Genomic DNA, 27,208 nt, shown 5'->3' on the forward strand with positions numbered 1-27,208 from the left:
TTTAAAGGGAGCGCGGCTCTTGGGGGCTTTTCCGGGAGGTGGGGGAAGGGACAGAGGGGCTAAGCCAGAAGCTAGAACAGCGAAAGGGAGCGCTGCGCAGCGATCCCTCTTGCTGTTCTGGCTTCTGGGATAGCTGCGCAGCCTGCATTCGCTCCATAAGATGCACACACATTTCCCCTTACTTTTTAGGAGGGTAAAAGGTGCGTCTTATAGAGCGAAAAATACGGTACATTGGCACCTCCAGATGCTATGGCCGAGTTGTGATCCAAAACAGCTGGAAGGAGTGGCTGGGGAAGCCCAGCCAGATGGGCAGGGTATAAATAATAAATTATTATTATTATTATTATTATTATTAGGCAGGTGATTGGTGAAGAGAGCAAGCCCCACGATAATAAGACGACAGGATGCGCTTCTGACAGACGTTTGTACTGGATCACACCTGTTCCTGTTCTATATGCTGCTGTTTAAATTTTAATCTTCTTATTGATATATTATTGATGTCTTTTTTAATTTACTTTTTATGGTTTTATTGTATGGTTTCATGTTTTTATTGCAGCAAACCACTTTGATTTTATACACACACAGAGTTGTAGCTTGGTTGTCAAACGCTTTGGTACTGGTACGTTTCGGCTCCCGAACGATCGAAACCCAGAAGTGAGTGTTCTGGTTTTCAACCTTTTTTTGGAAGCTGAACGTCCGACGGGGCTTCCACGACTTCCGATTGGCTGCAGCCAATCAGAAGCCGCGCTTTGGTTTCCTAATGTTTTGGAAGTCAAACAGACTTCTGGAGTGGATTCCGTTCGACTTCTGAGGTACGACTATACAGTGGTACCTCGGTTTTCGAACATAATCCGTTCTGGAAGATTGTTCAACTTCTGAAACATTTGAAAACCGAGGCACAAAGGGAGGTCTGCAAATTCAACAGAGAAAACTGAAAAAACCTCAGTGGAAGCCATTTGACTTCCAGGGCGCGTTCGAAAACAGAACCATTTGCTTTCAGTTTTTTGGTGTCCGAAAACCGAAGCGTTCAACTTCTGAGGCATTCAAAAACCAAGGTACCACAGTGTATGTTTATATATAATGATGTAGTGGTCTACACATAACAATATCAACAACAGCAACAATGCAGGATAGAAGCGATATAAATTAAATGCAAAAACCAGAATAATTTCCGAGGGAAGGTGGCAAGTTACTAGACCTCAAGCAACCTCCAAATCAAACCCGTCCTCTGAGCTTACATTTCCTTGCAAAACATCCCCTCCTTCTAATTTAAAACTTATGCCGCGTTCCCTGCAATGGAAGGCTCTCTGTTTTTGGAAGGGGTATTTTGGGGAAACATTTTGTTGGGAGCTTTTGCTGTTGTTTCTGATATTAACTGATATTACTGATATTTACCTTTGTATCTTTGTTTTTATGTGGAAATAGTTCAGTTTTGTTATGTCGTTTTTAATATAACTAAAGGTAAAGGGACCCCTGACCCTTAGGTCCAGTCGTGGCAGACTCTGGGGTTGCGGCGCTCATCTCACTTTATTGGCCGAGAGAGCCGGCGTCCAGCTTCTGGGTCATGTGGCCAGCAGGACTAAGCCACTTCTGGCGAAACCAGAGCAGCGCATGGAAACACCGTTTACCTTCCTGCCGGAGCGGTACCTATTTATCTGCTTGCACTTTGACGTGCTTTCGAACTGCTAGGTGGGCAGGAGCAGGGACCGAGCAATGGGAGCTCACCCCGTCATTGCGGGAATTCGAACCGCCGACTTTCTGATCGGCAAGTCCTAGGCTCTGTGGTTTAACCCACAGCGCCACCCACTTCCCTTGCAAATAGCTTTAGATACCTATTAAAAAGGTAAAGGTAAAGGATCCCTGACAGTTAAGTCCAGTCGCAGACGACTCTGGGGTTGCGGCGCTCATCTGGCTTTATTGGCCGAGGGAGCTGGCGTTTGTCCACAGTTTTTCCAGGTCATGTGGCCAGCAGGACTAAGCCGCTTCTGGCGAACCAGAGCAGCGCACGGAAACGCCGTTTACCTTCCCGCCGGAGTGGTACCTCTTTATCTACTTGCACTTTGACATGCTTTCGAATTGCTAGGTTGGCAGGAGCAGGGACCGAGCAATGGGAGCTCACCCCGTCATTGCGGGGATTCGAACTGCCAACCTTCTGATCGGCAAGTCCTAGGCTCTGTGGTTTAACCCACAGCGCCACCCGCATCCCCTTTTTTTCAAATGGCTACTTTGTTATATTTGTAATTATGTAAGCCACCTTTTCGTGTTGTAAGCCGCCTTGAGCATTCTTTTAACGGCGGAAAGGCGACGTGCAATTAAAATGATGGTGATGATGGACTCACAATGAGGAAACACGCTCCCAAAAGCACTGCCTTGATCTTGACGTCGAGGTCCATGGGAAACTGGATCCCAAAGTTGTCTGTGTCGGTGAAGACCTCCTTGAGGAGTCCGCTCCACTGCTTGCTGATCCGCCCGACACCTCGCGATTCGTCGCGGGTCTTCACCTGCAGGAAGGTACAGAGAGGTGCGATCAGCAACGCAAGCCGTGACATCAGAGGCTCACCGCCCCAACACAGGAAGTGACCTCATAAGCCACCCCACTGTCTATTTGAAGGAAGTGATGTCGCACACCAACTTCGGAAGCCACTTCCTGTTCTATCCAGGAAGGAAAAATCCGATTTTTTAAATTTAAATTGGATTTTTAAAAATTCAAATTGGATTTTTAAAATAAAATGCTTTTGGAGGAAAAATCTTTCTAAAGATAGTTTTCTGTTTAAGTTACATTATAGTCCAAAGGCTATTCATCAGGAAATAAGGATTTGTTTTGAGGTTTTCATGTGTGCTAATACTCAGTCTAAGTTTATGTGTCTGTGTGTTTGTGTGTATATAAAAGTTTAACTACATCAGTTAACAAACATGGATACATATGCTATAATGTTATTGCTTTAGTTAAATAAATTGTTTAAATTGTTATCAAGGAAATGATTATTTTTTTCCTTCCAACAATGTACAGCAGAAAAGTTTTCCAAATATAAAGTTAACTCATTAAACCTCGCAATAATTTCATAATTATCTGTCTATGTACAGTGGTACCTCGGGTTAAGAACTTAATTCGTTCCAGAGGTCCGTTCTTAACATGAAACAGTTCTTAATCTGAAGCACCACTTTAGCTAATAGGGCCTCCCCCCGCCGCCACGCGATTTCTGTTCTCATCCTGAAGCCAAGTTCTTAACCTGAAGCATTATTTCTGGGTTAGCGGAGTCTGTAACCTGAAGCGTATGTAACCTGAGGTACCACTGTAAATCTTAATCAAATAAGTGTTGGAAATGTGAAGAAAAAGACGATTCCTTTTATCATATGTGATGGTCCTGCGGTAAGGTTAAGGCTTACCAGGAAATGATATACAACAAAATGAAAAAGATTTTTCAAATTTAATTTAGCAAATTCATTTATATTAGTTTTATCCTTTAAAAGTTCCTTCAAATATTATGTTATTCAAATTTTCATTCAATATCTATCCCTTCTTTCATATTCTTATTTGTCTTATTCACTTGAACTTCTTCGTTTCATCAATGTCCTCAACATTCAAAGATTTTACAATGTTTTTGTAAGTAGTCTTTAAACTTCTTCCAGTCTTCTTCCACCTGCTCTTCTCCTTGATCTCGTATTCTGCCAGTCATTTAATTTAAATTAAATTTGAAGTGGAATACAAGAAAGGAGGGCGGGTGGAAGTCGAGAAAATAAGGCTATGAAGGACATGAATTTGAAAAGTGTGTTATCTGTTTTCTTTTTTTTCCCTTTTTTATGTTAAGTGTCTACATTCTTGTATTTCTGTATTTTTGAGGTTTTGTTTTTTTTCTCCTTGTGTTTCTTTCCCATTTATTGTTCTATAATCTTTTATTGTGGAAATGTAATAAAATAATATTAAAAAATTAAAAAAATAAAAAGATTTTTCAAAATAACGTATGGAAAGAAAACAACCAGAAGCTTCTCTTTTGGGAATTATAGGGACAGAACTACCTACCTACCTACACACACACACACACACACCGAGATTTACATTGTTGGCAAAGGGCACTTTGCACATGCTCAGAAGCTGTGCGTCCTCTGGAGAAGAAAGACGTGGTGGGGCGAGCAAGAAGATTTGGCCCGTACATTCGAATAGTGCATAGCTGTCAACGTTTCTCTTTTTTTAAGGGAAATTCCCTTATTCCGAATAGGATTCCTTGCAAGAAAAGGGAAAAGTTGGCAGCTATGAAATAGTGAGCATCCTTATGAACGATTGCCCAAAATTTAAGTACAGCTCGAAATGCCATTTGCTCTTGAGTAGACCATGAGGTGTGATGTACAGTGGTACCTCGGGTTACATACGCTTCAGGTTACAGACTCCACTAACCCAGAAATAGTGTTCCAGGTTAAGAACTGCTTCAGGATGAGAACAGAAATCGGGCTCCAGCGGCGCGGCAGCAGCGGGAGGCCCCATTCGCTAAAGTGGTGCTTCAGGTTAAGAACAGTTTCAGGTTAAGTATGGACCTCCGGAACGAATTAAGTACTTAACCTGAGGTACCACTGTATACATTTTGGCCAGTTTGTGTGAAGCTTCGCCACTTTTTCAGCCTCTGTGGCTAACCGTGGCAACCAATATGGTTGGCAACCAATATGGCGGCCTTGCGGGACGTCACTTGCTGTCATGGCTGCCACCTCACAGCTGATTTATCCGTTGGGTACCATATCAAACGGCCCTTCGCCAACAATGTAAATCTCGGGATGTGTGTTTGTGTGTGTGTGTGTGTGTGTGTGTAGAAATTTCCCAAACTGCCGCTCGCTCCCGTGAGCACCTCAAAGTTGACGTCCCCGCCACAGCTGCAGGCAAAGCAAGGCCCCAGAACACGAAGCACGGTCTCCTTCTCAACGTTCTGGATGGAAAACTTGGGGTTGAAGGGGTGCCACGTCTGAACCACGTACCCGATGGTGGTGCCCGGTGGGCACTGAACCTCCAGCTGAGGGCAGAAGAGAACAGTTTTGCGTGTTAAATTGCTGTTTTAGGGGTTGTTTTTAAAAGTCTGGAACGGATCAATCCGTTTTGCATTGCAGTCATACCTCGGGTTGAATACGCTTCGAGTTGAGCACGTTTGAGTTGCGCTCCGCGGCAACCCGGAAGTAATGGAGCGCGTTGCTTCCGGGTTCTGCCGCTTGCGCATGTGCAGGCGCTCAAAATGACGTCACGTGCATGTGCAGAAGCGGCGAAAAGCAACGCGCGCAGACGTGCTGTCGCTAGTTACGTTTGCTTCTAGATGCGAACAGGGCTCCGGAACGGATCCCGTTCGTATCTAGAGGTATCACTGTACTTTCTACGGGTAATTGAGTGCCTTGGTTTTGGAACGCTTTGGTTTCGGAACAGACTCCCGGAACAGATTACCGTATTTTTTGCTTCATAAGAGGCACTTTTTCCCTCCTAAAAAGTAAGGGAAAATGTGTGTGCGTCTTCTGGAGCGAATGCAGGGGGGAAAGCCCCCAAGAGCCGCACACATGCTCCATGCAGCTCTCACAGGCTTTTCCCCAAGAGAGAAGGGACTGACGAGGCAGGCAGTCGCTCCTCGTAGAAAAGCTCGCAAGAGCCGCACGCTCTTTAAAGGGTGTGTAGCTCCTGCGGGCTTTTGCAAGAATTCCCCTGTTAAGTTGTGGGTGAACATATCAGACGACACAGCGATTCTTCAAACAGCTCTTGTTTATTCACAGGCCAGAACAGAACTGAACTGAAGTGTTCAGCCAGCCTGCTTATATAGAGCTCCACTACAACGCTACTGTAACAATATTCTAAAACTATCCAATCACTGAACGTTACTTTCGATCCCTTATTTGCATAACTATCTACAGTATCCCCCTGCTGGCCCAGGGTGATAACTTCAGTACATAACATCTCCCAAATCCCGCAAAAGCACACAAAAGCCATGTGCTCTTTAAAGGGGCTGCGCGGCTTCTGCTGGCTTTTCTAGAAAAGCCCGCAGGAGCCTCACACCCTTTAAAGAGCGTGCGGATCTTGCTGGCTTTTCTACGAGGTGGGGGAAGGGACAGAGGGCAGCCCCTCAGTCCCTTCCCCCACCTCCCAGAAAAGCCCCCAAGAGCTGCACTCCCATTCACTAGCCGCGTGGAGCATGTGTACGACTCTTGGGGTTTTTTTCCCGGGCTGCCCTCCCTCCCTCCTGGGATGCATACAGGCTCTGCTCAGCCCTCCCTTTAAAGAATATTTTTTTTCTTGCATTCCCCTTCTAAAAACTAGGTGCGTCTTATGGTCAGGTGTGTCTTATGGGGCAGAAAATATGGTGCGTTTGAGAACCAAGGTACCACTGTACTCGCCTTTTCCCCAAACCAAAAAGTCCGAAACATTGCAAACTCGTAAGTGAGTCCCTCCCTCCTTTTGATCATTTTGGCCTTTTCTGAACCCTTCCCAACTCTTTTAACAACATCCTCTTCATTCTTGATTCTAAATTCTATTCTGGAAACGTGGAAGATCTCAAGGGGCCAAAAAAAGCGGTTGTATAGCAGAAGCAAAAATACTTGTTTGGATGAATTGGAAGAGTCGCAAAAAGATTCCACTGAGCTTATGGATTGATAACATGGACAGATTAGCTACGTACAAAAGAATTGCTTGTCGGCGCAAAATAAGAATGGAGAAATACGAAGAAATTTGGAACGAATATCAAAGTGACAAGGTGGATAACAGTGGGAAATAGAGGAGGGAGAGAGTGGTAATATTCAGGCATAGGGATATTAAAGGTAAAGGTAAAGGGACCACTGACCATTAGGTCCAGTCGTGGCTGACTCTGGGGTTGCGGCGCTCATCTTGCTTTACTGGCTGAGGGAGCCAGCGTACAGCTTCCGGGTCATGTGGCCAGCATGACTAAGCCACTTCTGGCGAACCAGAGCAGCGCACGGAAACGCCGTTTACCTTCCTGCCGGAGCGGTACCTATTTATCTACTTGCACTTTGACATGCTTTCGAACTGCTAGGTTGGCAGGAGCAGGGACCGAGCAACGGGAGCTCACCCCGTCGCGGGATTTGAACCACCGACCTTCTGATCGGCAAGTCCTAGGCTCTGTGGTTTAACCCACAGTGCCACCCGCGTCCCATAGGGATATTACTGTATCTTTTAAAAAAGTAAACAAAAAACAAAAACAAAAAACAATATAGTGGATGCTCGGGTTGCGAACGTGATCCGTGCAAGATGCACATTCACAACCTGCAGCGGCACGTCTGCGCACACGCGGGTTGCGATTTGGTGCTTCTGCGCATGCACGACTGCCGAAACCCGGAAGTAACCCCTTCCGGTACTTCCGGGTTTTGGCGGTCTGTAACCCAAAAAACGCAACCTGAAGCGTATGACTGTATCTGGAGGCGAGGCGACCAGAACCACACACGGCATGGACCGGGAGGCGCACTGCTCACCTCCTGAAGGCAACAAGGGAACCAGCAGCTGACGCATTTCAGGGGGCGCACCATGCGCAGGACCTCCCGTCCTGCCGGGTCATCCAGCCGCATGGAAAAGCGCCGCAGGGATCCGCAACAGTTCCGCGTGCAGCAGTCGTTCTGCTCCTGGGCGTGGAAGATGTGCTGGCCCAGGCTGTTGCGCACTTCGTACTTGTTGTTGCCTTCAAAGCCTATGAATGCTGGGGAGGGAAAGAGGGGGGAGAAATGGCGTCACTTACGGTGATGCGACAGGCTGGTGGACTCATGCGCCACCATCGACGGCCTTCCATGGCAGCCTCTTTTCTTTTTTATTTATATATGCTTTTCAGATCCAGCGGCGTAGCGTGGGTTGTGAGCACCCGGGGCAAGGCAAGTAATCTGCGCCCCCTAACCCGGGGCAAGGCAAGTAATTTGCGCCCCCTAACCCGGGGCAAGGCAAGTAATTTGCGCCCCCTAACCCGGGGCAAGGCAAGTAATTTGTGCCCCTAACCCCTAACCTGCCGCCGCTGCCAGCTTCTTCTTGCTGCTGCCTGGGCTGGGGTATTTACGGTAAGGTAGCCAAAGCGGCGGCGGCGGGTCCGTGTCAGGTGATCTGAGGCGAGTTGCCGCTGGCGCTGCCGCCCAAACGACGCCACTTGCCCGGAGGAGGAGGAGGGCAGAGAGACGAGGAAAATGCAACATGGCCCAGCAGCTGCAGCAGCAGCGGCGGGGGCGGCGGCGGGGGGGCTGTGAGGAGGGGCTGCGAGACATGGGGCTCTGCTACAGCTTGTGCCCGTGGCTCTTCAGCGACTCCGGAGGCGGCGAGCGGGCCCCCCCAGATGTTGCGCCCGGTGCGGCCGGCCCCCCCTGCACCCCCCACGCTACGCCACTGTTCAGATCTATACATTTCATTGATCTTACAATCATTTTGACACTTTTAAAACTTGACTTCCTTCCCCCTCTTTCTGCAGATCCAAAGTGGTTTCCAAATAAGATAAAACAAGAAGATGATCAATAAGAAAATTAATGGAAATAATCTGAGACTTTTGGAAAGCTGAAACAGCAACAGACTAAGATTAAAATTCACACCAGCATTTCTAAGCAACTGGGTAGGTTTGTTTAACCAAGAACATTTTTAGCAGGTGCTGAAAAGAGCACGGTGATATGAAGTGGCAGGGAGTTCCAAGGCTCGCTAATGAGCTTCGTGGACCAGTGGGGACATCTGAATTAAACTGCCACAACACCCAAATCTCAAACTAGAGGGCAGGCCCTCTGTGCATAAGCTTTAAAAACAAAACTTTGGTCCAGATTTAGGAAACCACTTCCTGGTGGACTCTGAACGCCAACATCTCCGCCATTTGTCTCTCACCTTCCACGAGTTCCACTTTCTGGTGTATCAAAATTTGGTCAACCTGAGGAGACAGAGGCCACAAAAATCAGTAAAAAAATAAAAATTGTGTGTCTCCCCCTCATCTAAAAAAAAGAAAAGAAATAATCCACAACATAGACCACATGCATTTAAAGAATTTAAAGTTTTAACCATCATGCCTTCCCCCAAAATATAGTCTGGGAATTATAGTTTTTTGAGGCACCCCCATTCCCCTCAGAGAGCTAGAATTCCCAGAGTTCCCTGGGAAGAAAAATGGAATACGGTACCACTCTGGGAACTGTAGGTCTCCTATCTACACCAGCACCCCCAATGAAACTATAGCTCCCAGAATTTTATGGGGGAAGCCGTGTCTGTCGGTTGAAATACATGGCATTTCCAGGCCTGAAAGGATGGACTCCCTTGTCACTTCTGAACCCGGACACTCCCCAATTTAGAGACATGGTTCAGCTCAGCCTACCTCACCTGGCAGCTTTCAACGGGGGCCACACCTGAGCCTCCACCTTCAAGAGCAGGTGTGACCAGTTTGTGTAGTGGTCATGATTGTTATGAGGAATTATGAAAAATGAAGCGAGCCATTGTGTCGGCGGTGAAAACATTGCTTTGACTGGGTTTGGGTCATGGACATGATTTCTGATCGAACCCACAAGCATCTCTGCCTCATTTTCTCTATGCCTGACAGCCACGTGTAGTAGTAGTAGTATTAATAATAATAATAATAATAATAATAATAATAATAATATAATAACAACAACAACAACAACAATAATATATTTTTAATACCCCACCCATCTGGCTGAGTTTCCCCAGCCACTCTGGGCGGCTCCCAATCAAGTGTTAAAAACAATACAGCATTAAATATTAAAAACTTCCCTAAACAGGGCTGCCTTCAGATGTCTTTGAAAGATAGGATAGCTGCTTATTTCCTTCACATCTTAAGGGAGGGTGTTCCCCAGGGCGGGCGCCACCACCAAGAAGGCCCTCTGCCTGGTTCCCTGTAACCTCACTTCTCGCAGTGAGGGAACCACCAGAAGGCTCTCGGAGCTGGACCTCAGTGTCCGGGCTGGACGATGGGGGTGGAGACGCTCCTTCAGGTCTACTGGGCCTTTGAGGCCGTTTAGGGCTTTCAAGGTCAGCACCAACACTTTGAATTGTGCCCGGAAACGTACTGGGAGCCAACGTAGGTCTTTCAAGACCGGTGTTATGTTGTCCCAGCGGCCACTTCCAGTCACCAGTCATTCCAGTCACCGCATTCTGAATTAGTTGTAGTTTCCGGGTCACCTTCAAAGGTAGCCCCACGTAGAGCGCATTGCAGTAGTCCAAGTAGGAGATAACCAGAGCATGCACCACTCTGGCGAGACAGTTTGCGGGCAGGTAGGGTCTCATCCTGCGTACCAGATGGAGCTGGCAGACAGCCGCCCTGGACACAGAATTAACCTGCGCCTGTGTAAAGCATTCTAACACGGACTATATGCTGATTTCTGCCAGCAATTTCTAGATCAACTCTGTACCCCCAAATGGAAACCAGAGTCGGAGGTCGTACATTTCCTATTACTGGGGAAAGATCAGGAGCTCACCATGTTAGTGGCTAAATATCTCTATTTGGAGACCAAGAGATATGACAATAGAATGCTCTGTCTCCTTTTTGGGGGGGAAGTGGCGAATCTGTATTGATTCGTTTTGGATGTGATGCCAATAAAAGGTTTGAAATCAAAAGTAATCTCTGGGTCGTGGGTTCGAGGAAAAGATTGGGTTGGACGAGATGACCCTTCCATCTCTGCCTGGGACCACCGAGACCTGAGCGTAGCCACCGATAGCCCTCTCCTCCAGCTCCACGAATTTGTCCCATCCTCTTTCAAAGCCGTCCCTGCCTCCTGTGGCGGGGAGTTCCACAGCTTAACGGCGCACAAAGCGGAAGAAGGGCGTGAGCCGTCCCTCTCAAGCTGCTCGAGATCCTTTCGGCCGGAGAAGCTGGAGGATGAACGCAGGGAGAAGCACGTGGCCCAATGGCCAGGATACGGACCCTTACCTGCGCCAGGTACTCAAGGCCGGGCGGGATGTTGCTGGCCACGGGCAGGTAGGGAGTGATGCCCGCGTGGGGGTCCGGCGCTTGGTGGTGGTGGGGCGTAGCGGCGTGATCCCGAAAGGCACGAGGAGGCGGCTGGGGTGGAATTATTTGCCCTGCGGTGGGGCTGCCGGCTGGATAGACGTTGAACCCAGGGCTCGGCGCCGTGGGGACAGGGTGAGGTTGGTGTATGGGATATGGGGGAGATGCTGTGGGATATCCGGGCTGTGGAACGTGGTACCCTATGGGATGGGGGGGGGGAGAGAGAGAGAGAGAGAGAGAGAGAGAGAGAGAGAGATTGTTTAAAACTCATCTACACCCGCAAATCCTTTAAAAAAATAAACATTACTGTGCCTTTAAGAAACAAATGTTACTTTGTTGTTGTTTTATAATTCTCATTAAATTTTCTGTTTTACAAATTAGGGTATTCAGTTAAACCAGGTTTCCTCAACCTCGGCCCTCCAGATATTTTCGGGACTACAACTCCCATCATCCCTAGCTAGCAGGACCAGTGGTCAGGGACAATGGGAATTGTAGTCTCAAAACATCTGGAGGGGTGAGGTTGAGGAAGCCTGGTTTAAATGAATATCCTAATTTGTAAAACAGAAAATTTAGTAAGAATTATAAAACAATTGTAGCCTTTCAGCTAGGAATCCCAGAACTGTGGCCCAGGAAGCGATCGCCCATGTCCAACAGGTAGATCGCGATCTACAGGTAGATCACTGGAAGTCTGTGGTGGATCACTGCTAGATCACTGGCTCCCCGCAAAGAAGCTCTACAACTTTGGTCTCCCTAAAAAAAATCTCAACATTTTTACCCTGCACCCCAAAGAAAAGTGGTAAAAAAAACCTCAACAACTTTGACTTGAACCCCTAAAAAACAGGGCTTTCCTTCCTGGACTCCAAAGAGAGGAATAGATCCCTGCCAGTTTTTAACTCTGTGAGTAGATCACAGTCTTTTTGGAGTTGGCCACACCTAGTGCAACCCGCTGTGAGACGGAAATTGCAGCTTAAAGGATCCCCTCCTTTAAAACATCCAAAATCTCTTCTCTTTTTCTCTTTCCATGGTTCATTTTGCAAATCACAAATCCCTGCTTATTTTACAAAAAACTAAACCGTTCCGTCTTCCATTATTACTTCCACCAAAACTTATTTACCCTGCTGGATTTATCATGACGCTGCCAGGGTTTTCAAACCTACACAATCTCCCCCCATATATTCAATAAACATTATTATTAGAGGTTATTTATGTACGCCACTACTGCGGCCCGTGTTTTGTTAGCCCCAAAATGGAAAACGAGCGACGTCCCAGCCAAAGAAGAACGGCAACTTAAACTGATGGAATATGCGCAGCTTGCGGACCTAATATGAGAACAAGAAGAACATACTGGCAGCATTAAGATAAATCCAACAGTGCAAATAAGTTTTGATGGATGCAATAATGAAATACTGAATGGTATAGTTTTTGTCTCTACTTTTTTTTTTTTGCTCCCCCCCCCCTACTTTTTAAAGCAGAGACATCACCTTGCCAACAAAGGTCCGTAAAACCAGCAAAAGCTCTGGTTTTCCCAGTAGTGATGTATGGAAGTGAGAGCTGGACCATAAAGAAGGCTGATCACCGAAGAATGGATGCTTTTGAATTCTGGTGCTGGAGGAGACTCTTGAGAGTCCCATGGACTGCAAGAAGATCAAACCTCTCCATTCTGAAGGAAATCAGCCCTGAGTGCTCACAGGAAGGACAGATCCTGAAGCTGAGGCTCCAAGACTTTGGCCACCTCATGAGAAGAGAAGAGTCCCTGGAAAAGACCCTGATGTTGGGAAAGATGGAGGGCACAAGGAGAAGGGGACGGCAGAGGATGAGATGGTGGGACAGTGTTCTTGAAGCTACCAGCATGAGTTTGACCAAACTGCGGGAGGCAGTGGAAGACAGGAGTGCCTGGCATGCTCTGGTCCAGGGGGTCACAAAGAGGCGGACACGACTAAACGACTAAACAACAACAACAATAGTTTTTGTCAAATATGCAGGGATTTGTGATAGGTAAAATGAACCATGGAAAGAGAGGAAGGGAAGTCACTGATATCTTTAAATTGTAAAACAGAAAATTTAATAAAAATTATATAAAAAGAAAGAAATATAGAATGGGAAAAATGGAGAGGTGTAAAAAAACCACAAAACCACAGCACCTCAGTGTCCCCCTTAAACCAACCAAAAATAAATAAATATTCCTGCAGAAAGATGCGTATTATAAAAAGCAAACCATAGCTGTGTCTATAAGAATAATATTCTAAGCTCCACAGTTGGGTGATACCTTTATTAGTCAACCTGAGAAGCCACAAAAAAGGGGGCAAGCTTTAGAATTCCCCAGATAATTTATGGAGAACTTGAAAGCACACTTCTGTGACTTTTTCGTTTTCCCTTATTTTTTTTAAAAAAGGTCTTTAAATGGCTTGCAACTTTCTAGCTGAAACTGCGGTTTCCAGGAGCTGAGCTCGGGAGGTGGCAAAAGGAAAGGTTTTTCGGGAGCTCCTGAAAGAGCGATCGGAGGAGTTGACACGTGTTAGGAGGAGGAAATACACAGGGAGAAAGAAATGGCAGGGAGGAGAAAGCTGAAAACAAAGAAAAAGGAAATTGCAAATGGAAAGCAGGGAGGAGTCATGGCCAGGGAGGAAGTGAGAGCAAGTCATGAGCTTAAAATATTTTTCTTTAATAAAAAGGAGCGTTCAGGATGCTATTGGTGTTCTTTGGGCAGCTATTTTAGGGTGGAGGGCAAGGTCCTGTGGGGGCACCTGCGTCGTCTCGCCCAGGACCGGACTTAGGTTTGATGAGGGATCAGCAAACTTTTTTTGCAGGGGGCCAGTCCACTGTCCCTCAGACCTTGTGGGGGGCCGGACTGTATTTTGAGAGGGGGGGGAGAGAATGAATTCCTATGCCCCACAAATAACCCAGAGATGCATTTTAAATAAAAGGACACATTCTACTGATGTAAAAACACGCTGATTCCCAGACCATCCGCGGGCTGGATTTAGAAGGCGATTGGGCTGGATCCGGCCCCCGGGCCTTAGTTTGTCTACCTATGCCCTAAGCCACTGAAGGTAATGGAGCCCTTGATATGTCCAACTGTCCTTTGTCAACAACAAATTGTCCCTTTTTTGTGTGTTGAATATATGCTATATGGTAATTGATGAACCTCATAGGTATCTCAAGCCATTTGCCCATGTTGCCCTGCAACCAGTCCATGCAGAATGCAGGCACCCTATATATAGAAAGGAGCAAACCAGGGATATTTTAGGGAGCAGGCGGGGCCCATGACTTACATCATAGGAGCCTACACAACCCAAAACACGGTTGCTGTAGGTAGGTTTTATTTTATTTGTTTTTTAGCTTAGAATCATAGAATCATAGAATCATAGAAGAGTTGGAAGAGACCCCAAGGGCCATCGAGTCCAACCCCCTGCCAAGCAGGAAACACCATCAGAGCATTCCTGACATATGGTTGTCAAGCCTCTGCTTAAAGACCTCCAAAGAAGGAGACTCCACCACACTCCTTGGCAGCAAATTCCACTGTCAAACAGCTCTTACTGTCAGGAAGTTCTTCCTAATGTTTAGGTGGAATCTTCCTTCTTGTAGTTTGGATCCATTGCTCCGTGTCCGCTTCTCTGGAGCAGCAGAAAACAACCTTTCTCCCTCCTCTATGTGACATCCTTTTATATATTTGAACATGGCTATCATATCACCCCTTAACCTCCTCTTCTCCAGGCTAAACATGCCCAGCTCCCTTAGCCGTTCCTCATAAGGCATCGTTTCCAGGCCTTTGACCATTTTGGTTGCCCTCCTCTGGACACGTTCCAGTTTGTCCGTGTCCTTCTTGAACTGTGGTGCCCAGAACTGGACACAGTACTCCAGGTGAGGTCTGACCAGAGCAGAATCCAGTGGCACTATTACTTCCCTTGATCTAGATGCTATACTCCAATTGATGCAGCCCAGAATTGCATTGGCTTTTTTAGCTGCCGCGTCACACTGTTGGCTCAAAATCTTACATTTGGGGGGGGGAATTCCCCTTAAATTTTTTGGGGCCCCCCAATAGAGTGGGGCCCTAAACTATAGCTTGTTTAAAGATAAAGGGACCCCTGACCATTAGGTCCAGTCGTGGCCGACTCTGGGGTTGCGATGCTCATCTCGCTTTATTGGCCGAGGGAGCTGGAGTACTGCTTCCGAGTCATGTGGCCAGCATGACTAAGCCGCTTCTGGCGAACCAGAGCAGCGCACGGAAATGCTGTTTACCTTCCCGCCAGAGCGGTACCTATTTATATACTTGCACTGGTATGCTTTTGAACTGCTAGGTGGGCAGGAGCAGGGACCTCACAATGGGAGCTCACCCCGTTGTGGGGATTCAAACCGCCAACCTTCTGATCAGCAAGTCCTAGGCTCTGTGGTTTAACCCACAGAGCCACCCGCGTCCCTACCCTATATATGGAGCAAACCAGTAATATTTTAGGGAGCAGGCAAGCAGGCAGGGCCCACGACTTACATCTAGGAGCCTACACAACACAAAACACTATTGCTGTAGGTAGGTGTTATTTTATTTGTTTTTTATGTTATATTTTGGAAATGTACATCCAGGGGTTTTTCCCCCCTTTTTTTTTTTGAGGGGGGCAAAGAGAGGTTGCCCCTAAACTATAGCTTGTTTAGCTTATGCCGAAATCCGGCACTGAGAAGGCGACTTGCAGCCGTCTCAGGTAAGTTAAAATAGCCCGGGGGGAGCAGACAGTGACGTAGCCCCCCTGCGCCCAGATCCTGCCCGGCCACATTCCAGCTATGCCCTGTCACAATAGGCCTTGCCCTGCCCCAGGGAAAGGGGTGGCAAACATCGCAGCTGACTTGGGTGGGGCTGTATCGGCGCCTCCTTTCATGCCCCAATGCCCATGTCTGCAGCAAAGACGGGAATCGCAAGTTCCTCCTCTCCGGTTTCTCTTCAAATCCCTCTTTTCTTTTCTCTTCCTCGCCCACTGAACTGGTAAGTGCTTCCGGGATGAGGCCAGACAGCCCTGCATTCAGTTACCCCAGGGGGCTAAGCAGATGCCTCTTCTGGGAAACCCGCCATCAGGATTCGAACACAAGACCCACTCTCCCCTCCTGAGGTTTCCAGTAACTGGCTTTCGGAAGCATTTACAGCCTCCAACTGCAAAGGCAGAATACAGCCATCCTGGCTAGTAGCCATCGATAGCCCTTTCCTCCTCCATGAATTGATTTAATTTTCTTTTATAGCCATCCTAGTTAGTGAACATTGCTGTCTCATGTGGCAAGGAGTTCCACAGTTCCCTCTGCATGAACTTCATTTCCTCTGCCCCCAATCTTCCAACATTCAGCGGATTGATTGTGAGACTGCGGAAATGGATAAAAGCCCCCCATCCAAACAATGACTATCATCAGCGCAGGGAAGAATTGTTTTTTTAAAAAATTATCATCTACAATACTGTCATATATTTTATAGTACAGTACACTGATTATTAACGGGACGCGGGTGGCGCTGTGGGTTAAACTACAGAGCCTAGGACTTGCTGACAGAAGGTCGGCGGTTCAAATCCCCACGTTGGGGTGAGCTCCCGCTGCTCGGTCCCTCTCCTGCGAACCTAGCAGCTTGAAAGCACGTCAAAGTGCAAGTAGATCAATAGGTACCGCTCCGGCGGGAAGGTAAACAGCGTTTCCGTGCGCTGCTCTGGTTCGCCAGAAGCGGCTTAGTCCTGCTGGCCACATCACCCAGAAGCTGTACGCCGGCTCCCTCGGCCAGTAAAGCGAGATGAGCGCCGCAACCCCAGAGTCGGTCATGACTGGACCTAATGGTCAGGGGTCCCTTTACCTTTTTACATTGATTATTGCTTTCATTTTACGGATCAATGGTCTCATTAGAGAGTAAAATTCATGTTAAATTGCTGTTTTAGGGGTTGTTTTTAAAAGCCTGGAATGGATTAATTTGTTTTGCGTGACTTTCTATGGGTAATTGAGTGCCTCGGTTTTGGAACGGACTTCCGGAATGGGTTAAGTTTGAGCACTAAGGTACCACTGTACAAAGACTGTCACAGAATTGGCTTAAAGACCGAAAGGGCAAAGACGATTAAGACGGGCGAGGAGAGAGAACACGCCATTTGCATATTGTAGGAATCAGCATTTGGCAACCTTGACACTCCTTGGAGAAGCAGCCAAGACTGCAGACTCAGAGGTGATTTTTGGTTTGATTTGGACGGGACACCCCAAAGGACATCTATCCCAACCCTCATCTGGTCCCATTTTGGAACGCAAGACGTCGCCACCTTACATATTATTTCAATATTGCCTTTATAATCTCGCCTTTTCCTCCAAGAAACTCGAGGTGGTGGAAATGATCCTCATTTAAGCCCCACAACAAACCTGCGAGGTGGGCTAGGCAGGGACCGGATCCTGAGGTCAGCCAGAGATCCCCGAGGGAGAATTCGAACCCTGCTCTCCCAGGTCCTGATTGGACACACTAAACCCCTACACCACCCTGGCTTTCGCAGACTGTAGGAGCGTAGGAAGGGCCTACTGGATGAGGCCAAGGGCCCTTCTAGCCCAGCAACCTGTTCCCACAGTGGCCAACCCGTATAGGAAAACCTCCATCAGGATTTGAACACAAGACTGACACTGTGTTTACCAGTGACTGGCATTCAGAAGCACTGCTGCACTCTGAACCAGACCACGGATCCAGCCCTGGGGTGTGTGGGATCTGGATCTGTCCCAGACGTGAGCTGAGGTCATGTGACCCATTTGAACCGTCAGCTGATTGTCAGGGTTTGAGCTGTAACCACATGAGACCCTGAGGCCCAGCTGGCTCCTCCCCCCTTGAGGCCATATGTCAATCAGACTTGACGCCCCCCCCCCCGAAGTTGTGGGGCTACAGCTCTCTGCTCCACCAGGGGAGGGCACCAGGTTGGGGAAGGGTGGTCTCCCCTAACCGGCAATGGGCGTCTCAAGCATTTTGGGTCTTTCCCAAACCCTGCCTGCAAAAAGCAGGTGTTCCGTCACCGAGCTCAGTGAATTAAATATTGCAAGTTAATTGTCGGAGGGGAAATGCGTGTCTGTCTGTGGAAATAATGGCAGCCCGCCCACCAAACAAACCGTTAAGCCAAAGGATCAAAACCTCAGGGACCCCTGACCATTAGGTCCAGTCGTGGCCGACTCTGGGGTTGCGGCGCTCATCTTGCTTTACTGGCCGAGGGAGCCGGAGTACAGCTTCCGGGTCATGTTGCCAGCATGACTAAGCTGCTTCTGGCGAACCAGAGCAGCGCACAGAAACGCCGTTTACCTTCCCGCCGGAGTGGTACCTATTTATCTACTTGCACTTTGATGTGCTTTCGAACTGCTAGGTTGGCAGGAGCAGGGACCGAGCAACGGGAGCTCACCCCGGCACGGGGATTCGAACCACCAACCTTCTGATCGGCAAGTCCTAGGCTCTGTGGTTTAACCCACAGCACCACCCACGTACACACACACACACACACACACACACACATATATATATATACACAGTGGTACCTTGGAAGTCGAACAGAATCCATTCCGGAAGTCCGTTCGACTTCCAAAATGTTCAGAAACCAAGGCGCGGCGTGGCTCCTGCAGCCAATCGGAAGCCGTGTCGGACGTTCAGGTTCCAAAGAACGTTCGCAAACCAGAACAATCACTTCTGGGTTTGCGGTGTCCAGGAGCCAAAACGCTTGAGTGGCAAGGCGTTCGGCTTCCAAGGCACAACTGTGTGTGTTTAATTTATACCCCACGCTTGTTATCCTTGCCAACTCAACAGGTGAAACTCGGAAAATTAGAATATCGTGGAAAAGTTCATTTATTTCGGTAATCCAACTTAAAAGGTGAAACTAATATATGAGATAGACTCATGACATGCAAAGCGAGATACGTCACGCCTTTATTTGTTATAACTGTGGTGATTATGGCGTACAGCTGATGAAAACCCCAAATTAACAATCTCAGAAAATTAGAATATTGTGAAAAGGTGCAGTAGCTATTCGATACATAACACCTGCAATGGGTTCATCACAATTATAACAAATAAAGGCGTGACATATTTCGCTTTGCATGTCATGAGTCTATCTCATATATCAGTTTCACCTTTTAAGTTGAATTACCGAAATAAATGAACTTTTCCACGATATTCTAATTTTTCTTGCAATATTAAAGATATGTAATCACTTGAGAGAATCAATTAGGCTTAGGACTAAATTGGGATTAAATAAATAAATAAATAAGAAAATGTACGATGAGAAAAGTTAGGAAACATGATTTTGACTGTGATATGGTTTTATGAAATAATGATATTAGAAACTGCTATATACAATTACTAAGAAATTCAGATGGAAGAGACTTGAGGAAGTCAAGTAATATGTCTATGAAGATGGATTTTAATTAATTAACTAACTTTTAGTTTATGTGGCGATTTGATGTATTTTATGTTTTATATTCTTTTTTCCCCTTTTTGTTTTTTTTTTTTTATTATTGTTAACTCTTTCTTTTGTTATGTCTTTGCATGAAAAATAATAAATATTATTGTGATATTCTAATTTTTCGAGTTTCACCTGCACAATTCTATGAGAAAGAGAGAGAGATCGAAGTAGTATTAAACAGACACACAATAATCTTCAGCGTTGCGTTCCGATTTTTGTGCGTGCGGACGATGTAATCGAGGCGGGATCCCGGAAGCAAGTTATCAACCGCCTAGCTACGAGGCCAGTTTACGCAAAGAAATCAAACGCATCCACGCTTTCTGCCGTTTGGCTGTGCAACTGCTTACGTCGTGCAAAATCAACTGCCTTATCGGAGGCCAATATATAGATTTCCCGAGGGCTGAAATCCACTTTGTATCCTCTGAACAGAGCGAGTTTGCAAAACAGCTGGGTTGGATTTAACTTTAAACACACTCCCCTCGCATAAGGACTCCTCCCCGCCCCAAATATACGTGCAAGTTGCTACTTATGTGGGGAACGGCTCCTTCGTTTCCTCCGTAATTTAGCAACGTAATTAAAAAGCAAGGGAAGGCAGGGATGAGAGGCCAGACCAGACCTGGAGCCGCCATTTTTGTATCCTTCTGGCGAGGGGTGTGGGGTGAACGACGACCCCGCTTCCGATGTCTTTCTGATCAGCGGTGGCGACTGCCTTCCATTTGGACGTCCCTGCAAGGAAATAGCAAAAGAAAGGGATCACTTCGGGACAGAAGCATATTGGTCGCTAGCACAGCAAACAGATCTGTAAAATATTAGGAGGCCTCGGCTGTTTGGGTGGAGGCAGGGAGACAATGAGAAAAAATGGATGGTTTTTCAAGAGGTGGTGGTGCATATTAGCCCAAAACGTCTCAAATAAGCCTGAACAGAGCACAGGGCGTTTGGATTTTTAAAACCACCTTTATTTGCAGTACAGTGGTACCTCGGGTTAAGTACTTAATTCATTCCGGAGGTCCGTACTTAACCTGAAACTGTTCTTAACCTGAAGCACGACTTTAGCTAATGGGGCCTCCTGCTGCCGCCACGCCGCCGGAGCACGATTTCTGTTCTCATCCTGAAGCAAAGTTCTTAACCCGAGGTACTATTTCTGGGTTAGCGGAGTCTGTAACCTGAAGTGTCTGTAACCTGAAGCGTATGTAACCCGAGGTACCACTGTACAAGGTTATGGAATACAGTGGTGCCTTGTGTTACATACGCTTCAGGTTACAGACTCCGCTAACCCAAAAATATTACCTCGGGTTAAGAACTTTGCTTCGGGATAAGAACAGAAATCGTGCTCCAGCAGCGCGGCGGCAGCAGGAGGCCCCATTAGCTAAAGTGGTGTCTCAGGTTAAGAACAGTTTCAGGTTAAGAACGGACCTCTGGAACGAATTAAGTACTTAACCCGAGGTACCACTATATGCAGAAATAGCCAAGCTAACAGCAAAAATTCGACATTAGGGTGGCGAAACATATCAAAAAGAATGGGGGAAATTTATGTTATATATAAAGACGATGTGAAATAGGGAAACCAGTAGAACTGAAATAAACCACAAGTAAACACAAGAAATTTATTGGATAATAATATCAAAATGAATTAAAAATGTACATTAGGACTATTGTTGAACAATATTTGTAAATGAATATAGACAGACAACAAGAATTGTATATATAGAAAGGTTTATTTGTTTGCAGACATTTTATGGGGGAAAAATGGAAGAATAACAATTAAATATAAAACGGACAAAGACAACGCAAAAAGTTAAAGACGGCATAAAAGAGCCGGAAGGAGGAAGAAGGGAAGTCAGCTCAGGAGAGCAAGAACAAATGTGAAATATAATGTATGTGTATGTATAGGTAAAGGGACCCCTGACCATTAGGTCCAGTCGTAGCCGACTCTGGTGTTGCGGCGCTCATCTCGCTTTATAGGCCGAGGCAGCCGGCTTACAGCTTCTGGGTCATGTGGCCAGCAGGACTAAGCCGCTTCTGGCAAACCAGAGCAGCGCATGGAAACGCCGTTTACCTTCCTGCCGGAGCGGTACCTATTGATCTACTTGCACTGGCGTGCTTTCGAACTGCTAGGTGGGCAGGAGAGGGACCGAACAACGGGAGCTCACCCTGTTGGGGGGATTTGAACTGCCTACCTTCAAACTGGCAAGCCCAAGAGGTTCAGTGGTTTAGACCACAGCGCCACCTGTGTCCCCATGCAGAATGTAGGCACCCTATATATAGAAAGGAGCAAACCAGTGATATTTTAGGCAGCAGGCAAGCAGGCAGGGCCCATGACTTACATCCTTGGAGCCTACACAACACAAAACACTGTTGTACTTGCACTTTGAGGTGCTTTTGAACTGCTAGGTTGGCAGGAGCAGGGACCGAGCAACGGGAGCTCACCCTGTCGTGGGGATTCGAACCGCCGACCTTCTGATCGGCAAGCCCTAGGCTCTGTGGTTTAACCTACAGCGCCACCCGCGTCCCGACACAGGTCTTAAAAGGGGGTTAAAGGAGAAATAACTGCTTTGTGATGTGTGATACTGGATTTGGGCCGCCCGCTTTTCAAAATCTGCACCCATACGGACATCTCACTTATCCTTGTATACCTGAGCTTTGTCATTTGGAGAGATGTGACTCTCTGTTGCTGCAGCGAAGCAAAGAGGACTGTTCTCCTAGATTCAAACAAACACACACAGCCTCCTCGCTGACTGGCACAAAAGCGGGTAAACCTAGTTGGCACAGAGGTACCCCTTTTGGCCGCCCTCTCTTGCTCTTTGCATTCATTCTTCATCACAATGCAGACCTGGGGCCTGTCTCCAGGAAGCCAAACAAAAGGTATTTACAAAAAACAACAACAGAAAAACAAAAAGGGAGACACACGATTGCCACCTCTCTCATTGGCAAGGCTCCTGAGCTTTTGAACAGCTAGCAGGCAAGCAGAAATCAAACGGGTGTGCGGAATTCCTGGCTGCGGCAGGCAAGAAATGCTTCACCGGTGGAACTGCGCAGTTTTTAAACGCACAAGAAAACACAGAAGCTTTGGGTGGCAATTCGCACACGTACAACCCGTGCCGAAACGTGCAGAGAATCAAATTCACACAATCGCAATGGTGTCAAAAACACCAAAGAAGAGGAATTAAGCGTACAACGTTCTCACTTCCTCTCTGACCAGGTCAGGATTTCTTTAGCAGCGATTCCTGCCACTAAATGGGGTTGGGATAGATGTCCTTTGGGGGATCCCTTTCCACTCTGAAATTCTGTGATACACCAGAGTACAGAAACCTGCACACACACACACACCAGTCTCCCAAGCCCACCCAGAAGTGAAAACACATGATAGCCATCAACACAGAGACACAAAGTGTCACAGAACACAAATCGTGTCCCCAGAGGGAATTGGGAAACAAACAGTTTAAAAGTCACCAGACCCTCCGGCCCAAATGCCAGAGGCCACACACAGATTTGTGCAACCGTGCAAGGCGTTGCGTGCAAAGACACACACAAACATACAAGTCTCAAGGAGAATCAGACTCAGAGGTCTCCAGGCGTTACTCACTTTATGCCCGGCTTTCCAGAAATGGCGCCCACTCCTCTTGCCTAAGCAAGGAACACATGATCCAAGTGAAACTGGATCTCCGCTTCCCCCCCCCCTCAAGCCCACACAGATTCATCATGGGGAGGGCAGGAGCAGCAGCAGCAGGAGAGGCAATCCCCGACTCCTTGCCAGGCCTCTGAGCCGAACTTTCAGCCTCCAAACCCTCCTGCCCTCTTCGAAGAACCCAGTAGTCCTGACACACACACACACACACACCCTTGGTTCTCCTCCCCCAAGAGTTCTGCCTCCCCATCGATCTCTCGCCTTGCGAAAACAAAGTCTGCCTTGATCTTCCTTCTGCACCCAAGCGGCTTGGGGGAGGAAGAAAACAAAGCCTTGCAAAAAACCACATGACAGCAGCTACCCTCTTAAAAAATAGAGGGGTTTTTGGCAAGCTCCTCTCACTGGCAAACCAACAGCTCAGAGTCTTCGCCCTACACCAAAATTGGGTGGCACCCAAGGTTTCGGGCTTGTGTTTTTTTGTTCCAAAGCAGGGATTGTTGCTGGAGGGGGTGTGTATTGGACGATTCAGGCCTCCTGTTTCCAGGCGGCGCTTCCAAACTCTCCAGACCGCGTGGGATCCAGTCCGCTCTCCCTGAAAATCCCAGTGACCTTTGGGTGTGCCTGGATGTCTGCGCTGGGTTCTGGGTTAAGAAAGGAGAGGCTGGGTTTCCCCGCGGAAAGATGGAGGCGGCTTTCCAGCAAACCCAAGCAGCTGGCAAGAGAGCCTGTTTTCCACTCCCTTAAGATAAAAAAAAAAAACTAGAGCCCCAAGATTAGCCAAGAGAGTATTTTCTCACCCTTGAGAGAAGCCACAAAATCCCCGGCTTTTCGCCCACTTGCAAAAGGCACCCAGGAAACCTGTATCTTTCAGAGTCCGCAGCTCAGATGCTCTCTAATCAACCCCTTCCTCTCCCTCCTGGCAAAGCTCAAACACACATAAAATCATGTAGAGTCGGAAGGGACCCAGGGTCATCTAGTCCAACCCCTGCAATGCAGGAATCTTTTTGCCCCATGTAGGACTCGAACCCAAGACCGGGAGAGTCTCATGCTCTACATGCTGTATCACATCCCCTGCTTCATCCCCCCTGGTATATTTGCGTCCACGGACAGCACCGAGGCAGCACCACGGGAATTTATTTATTAATTGCATTAATTCGCACTCTTTTCCTCCAAGGAAATCGAGGGGGGATACATGGTTCTCCCCCTCTTCCATCCCCACAACAATCCTGCGAGGTAGGGTAGGCAGCAACTGGCCCAAGTTCAGCAAACAAGCTTCAGGGCCGAGACAGGATTTGAACCCGGCTCTCTCCCAGGTCCCAGTCCGACATACGAACCATAATACACTCCCCCTAGCCAGTGTTTACAGTGTTCAGATTGTAACTTCCTAGAGAGCAGAGACCTCTCTCTAAAACACTTTACACACTACAGTACACAGATAAAACAAAAGCCCTTCTTCGTGTGGCATATAAACTTCAGAACTCCCTGCCACAGGATGGACACCAAACTGGATGGTTTTAAAAGAGGATTAGACAGGCTCATGCAGGAGAAAGCTGTTGCTGGCTACTAGCCAGGGATGGTTCTGCTCTGCCTCCACAGTCGGAGGCAGCACTCTTCCTGAATCCCATTTGTTGCAAGCCACAGGAAGGAAGAGTGGCTCCTGTGTTCGAATCCTGCTTGCTGCGGGGGCATCTGTTTGGCCACCGCGAAGGCAGGATGCTGGGTGGGCCACTGGCCTCATCCAGCAGGCTCTCTTTATAGAATCACAGAATTGTAGCGTCAGAAGGGCCCCCCAAAGGTCATCCAGTCCAGCCCACTGCAATGCTGGAATCTTTTGCCCAACGCGGAACTCGAACCCACTACCCTGAGATTAGGAGTCTCATGCTCTGCTGACTGAGCTACCACGATGCTTAAACTCCTTTCCAACTCTACAATTCTATGACTAGAGCAGCGGTTCTCAACCTGTGGGTCCCCAGATGTTCTTGGACTACAACTCCCATCATCCCTGAGCTCTGGCCTTGCTAGCTAGGGGTTATGGGAGTTGTAGTACAACAACATCTGGGGACCCACAGGTTGAGAAAGGCTGGACTAGAGCCTAAGGAGAGGCTGTTAGATCAGGCCAAAGTGGCTCATTATATTATTATTATTATTATTATTATTATTTGTATACCACCCTATACCTGCAGATCTCAGGTCGGTCCCAACAAAAATTCAATATAGAAGACAGAAAATACACAATAAAAACAAAGACAACCCAATCATGCAGCCAACCAAGTCCTTGTCCAAAACCAGCAAGCGGAGAGCCACTCTCCCTCCCTAGCAGTGGCGTAGCGTGGGGGGTGCAGGGGGGGCCGGCCGCACCGGGCGCAACACCTGGGGGTTAGGGTTAGGGGGCGCAAATCCACGGGTTGGGGGGCGCAAATCCACAGGTTAGGGGGCGCAAATTACTTGCCTTGCCCCGGGTGCTGACAACCCACGCTACGCCACTGCTCCCTAGCGCAGGCTTCTGGGTGTTGCAGAACTCGCACTCAAGGCCGGGGAATCGAAAACTGTGCAGGAGGAAGAGAACAAAGGCGAGGGCTGGACAGGAAACCTGGATGAAGGGAACATAGGGAGGAGGGGGGAAAGCGTTTTGTAGAGCCTTCCGAGAACCTTGGAAACATAATTCTGCAGTGTTTTGCAAAGCAACCACCACCTGGCTGCTGCCAGGCGTCTCTCAGGCTGGGTGCAGAGAGAGAGAGAAGGGAGATTGTTGGGTTAAGGGAAGGGAGGAAAATCAGGAAGGATGTTGGGAGAGGAGGGGAGGCTCCCTCCCTCCAAAGGGGGGGGGGGGCGAAACAACAGCAGCAAAATTTAAACCATCTGGTTTCTCTCCTCCCAGAGCTGCCAACCTGGCGCCCCCCAGCTGCTGAGGACGCTGGGGTGGGCGCCAGGATGGCCAAGGCTGCGCCGAAGAGCCAGCAAAGGAGACGGGGATGAGGGGCGCGCGCCCCAAACCCCAACCAGACCCCCCCCCACCATCCTCCCTCCAAAGAAACTTATTTGCCTTCTTCCTCCTCCTATCTTTATTTCCACGGGCAGGATTGGGGGGGGGTTCCAAACAGGAAGCCCCTCCCTCCCTCCCTCCTTGCAAAACAACCTCCCCGCTGTCCACATTCACACGAGAAAGAAAAGCCCCCCCGCCGGCAATTGCAAATCCAGCCTGAACTGAGAGCCCCCCAAATCTGTCCCCGGGAACAGAAAGAAACCAAGCGCGCAAAGGATGGGGATACCCATCTTTTATTTCCCTGGCCATCTCAGCTGGTTTCCCAAACAGCCCCCTGGTGGGGGGGTAGAGGAGGGAGGGGATACCAAGGCCAAGGACCCCCCCGCACCCCATGGCTCCTCTCCCTCCCCCCCCCGCCCCACATTATTTGGGCCTCCCCCTCGCCTCCCCGGCTCCTTCTCCCCACTCCGCGTTACCTTCACGCCCTGGAGCCAGCAAAGAAAGTGGCGGAGGGAGGAAAGAGAGAGAAGAGAAAGAGAGGAAAAGGATGGACCGAGGGAGGGCAGGGCGAGGCAGGGGCCGCCCCCTCGCCCTCCCATCGCCGGCAGCAGCCCTGGAGCGGCGCCGCGCCCGGAGAAAGAAGCGAGAGAGAAAAAGGAGCGATGCGCGCCGGTCGTGTGAACGCGGCGTGTCCGGGCTTGCTCTTTCGCTTCGAGGGATGGGAGGGGAAGGAGAAACCTTAGGGGCTCTTAACCCGGGTTAATGGTCTCGGCCAACCCGGCGCCCTCCAGCTGGTGGGTTTTTTGTAGAGTCCTTCCGGGCTGCCCTAGAAGGGAGAGACGCGCGTCTTGCGCGGCTGTTTGTTTGGACGCACCGCCACGCGAGAACGCGGCCCCGCTGCTGCCTGGTAGGAGGGAACTTGCCTTTTGGACACCGACTTCAGGCCTGTTTCCACGACGCCTTGGGGAGAAGCACTTCTGCGCCACCCGATTGGGGAGGTTCACACGTGACAGCTATCTAGCCCACGCGCAGGCATCCCCGCTTTGTGTTTTTGCAAAAAACCGGTGCGCAATGATGGCCCTTCCTGGTTGTTGCCACGGTCATGCTCTAGTCCCTGCAGCACCTGACCTAGAATCTAAGATTTGTAGGGTCAGAAGGGACCACGAGGGGCATCTAGACCAACCCCCTGAATAGACCCCGCCCCTTTCCCCTCCAGATTTAATCTGAAGACCAGGTA

At 48.3% G+C, this 27,208-nt stretch overlaps 1 protein-coding gene across 1 annotated transcript in view; it reads right to left on the reverse strand.

Annotated features, from left to right (window-relative positions):
* Positions 1 to 26,561, reverse strand: part of PLSCR3 (phospholipid scramblase 3) — a 30,024-nt gene extending 3,463 nt beyond the window's left edge. Inside the window, exons 1-7 of the mRNA XM_079952112.1 lie at positions 26,448 to 26,561; positions 19,980 to 20,089; positions 10,860 to 11,137; positions 8,813 to 8,855; positions 7,444 to 7,664; positions 4,836 to 4,997; positions 2,340 to 2,501 (exon numbers count right to left, since the gene is read on the reverse strand). Of these exons, the coding sequence (XP_079808238.1) occupies positions 2,340 to 2,501; positions 4,836 to 4,997; positions 7,444 to 7,664; positions 8,813 to 8,855; positions 10,860 to 11,137; positions 19,980 to 19,992 (879 nt within the window). The 5' untranslated portion in view covers positions 19,993 to 20,089; positions 26,448 to 26,561. The remainder of the gene's footprint in view (positions 1 to 2,339; positions 2,502 to 4,835; positions 4,998 to 7,443; positions 7,665 to 8,812; positions 8,856 to 10,859; positions 11,138 to 19,979; positions 20,090 to 26,447) is intronic.
* Between the last annotated feature and the right edge of the window lie 647 nt (positions 26,562 to 27,208).

This window comes from Podarcis cretensis, assembly GCF_951804945.1.
Source record: "Podarcis cretensis genome assembly, chromosome: 13".
Classification (NCBI taxonomy): domain Eukaryota; kingdom Metazoa; phylum Chordata; class Lepidosauria; order Squamata; family Lacertidae; genus Podarcis; species Podarcis cretensis.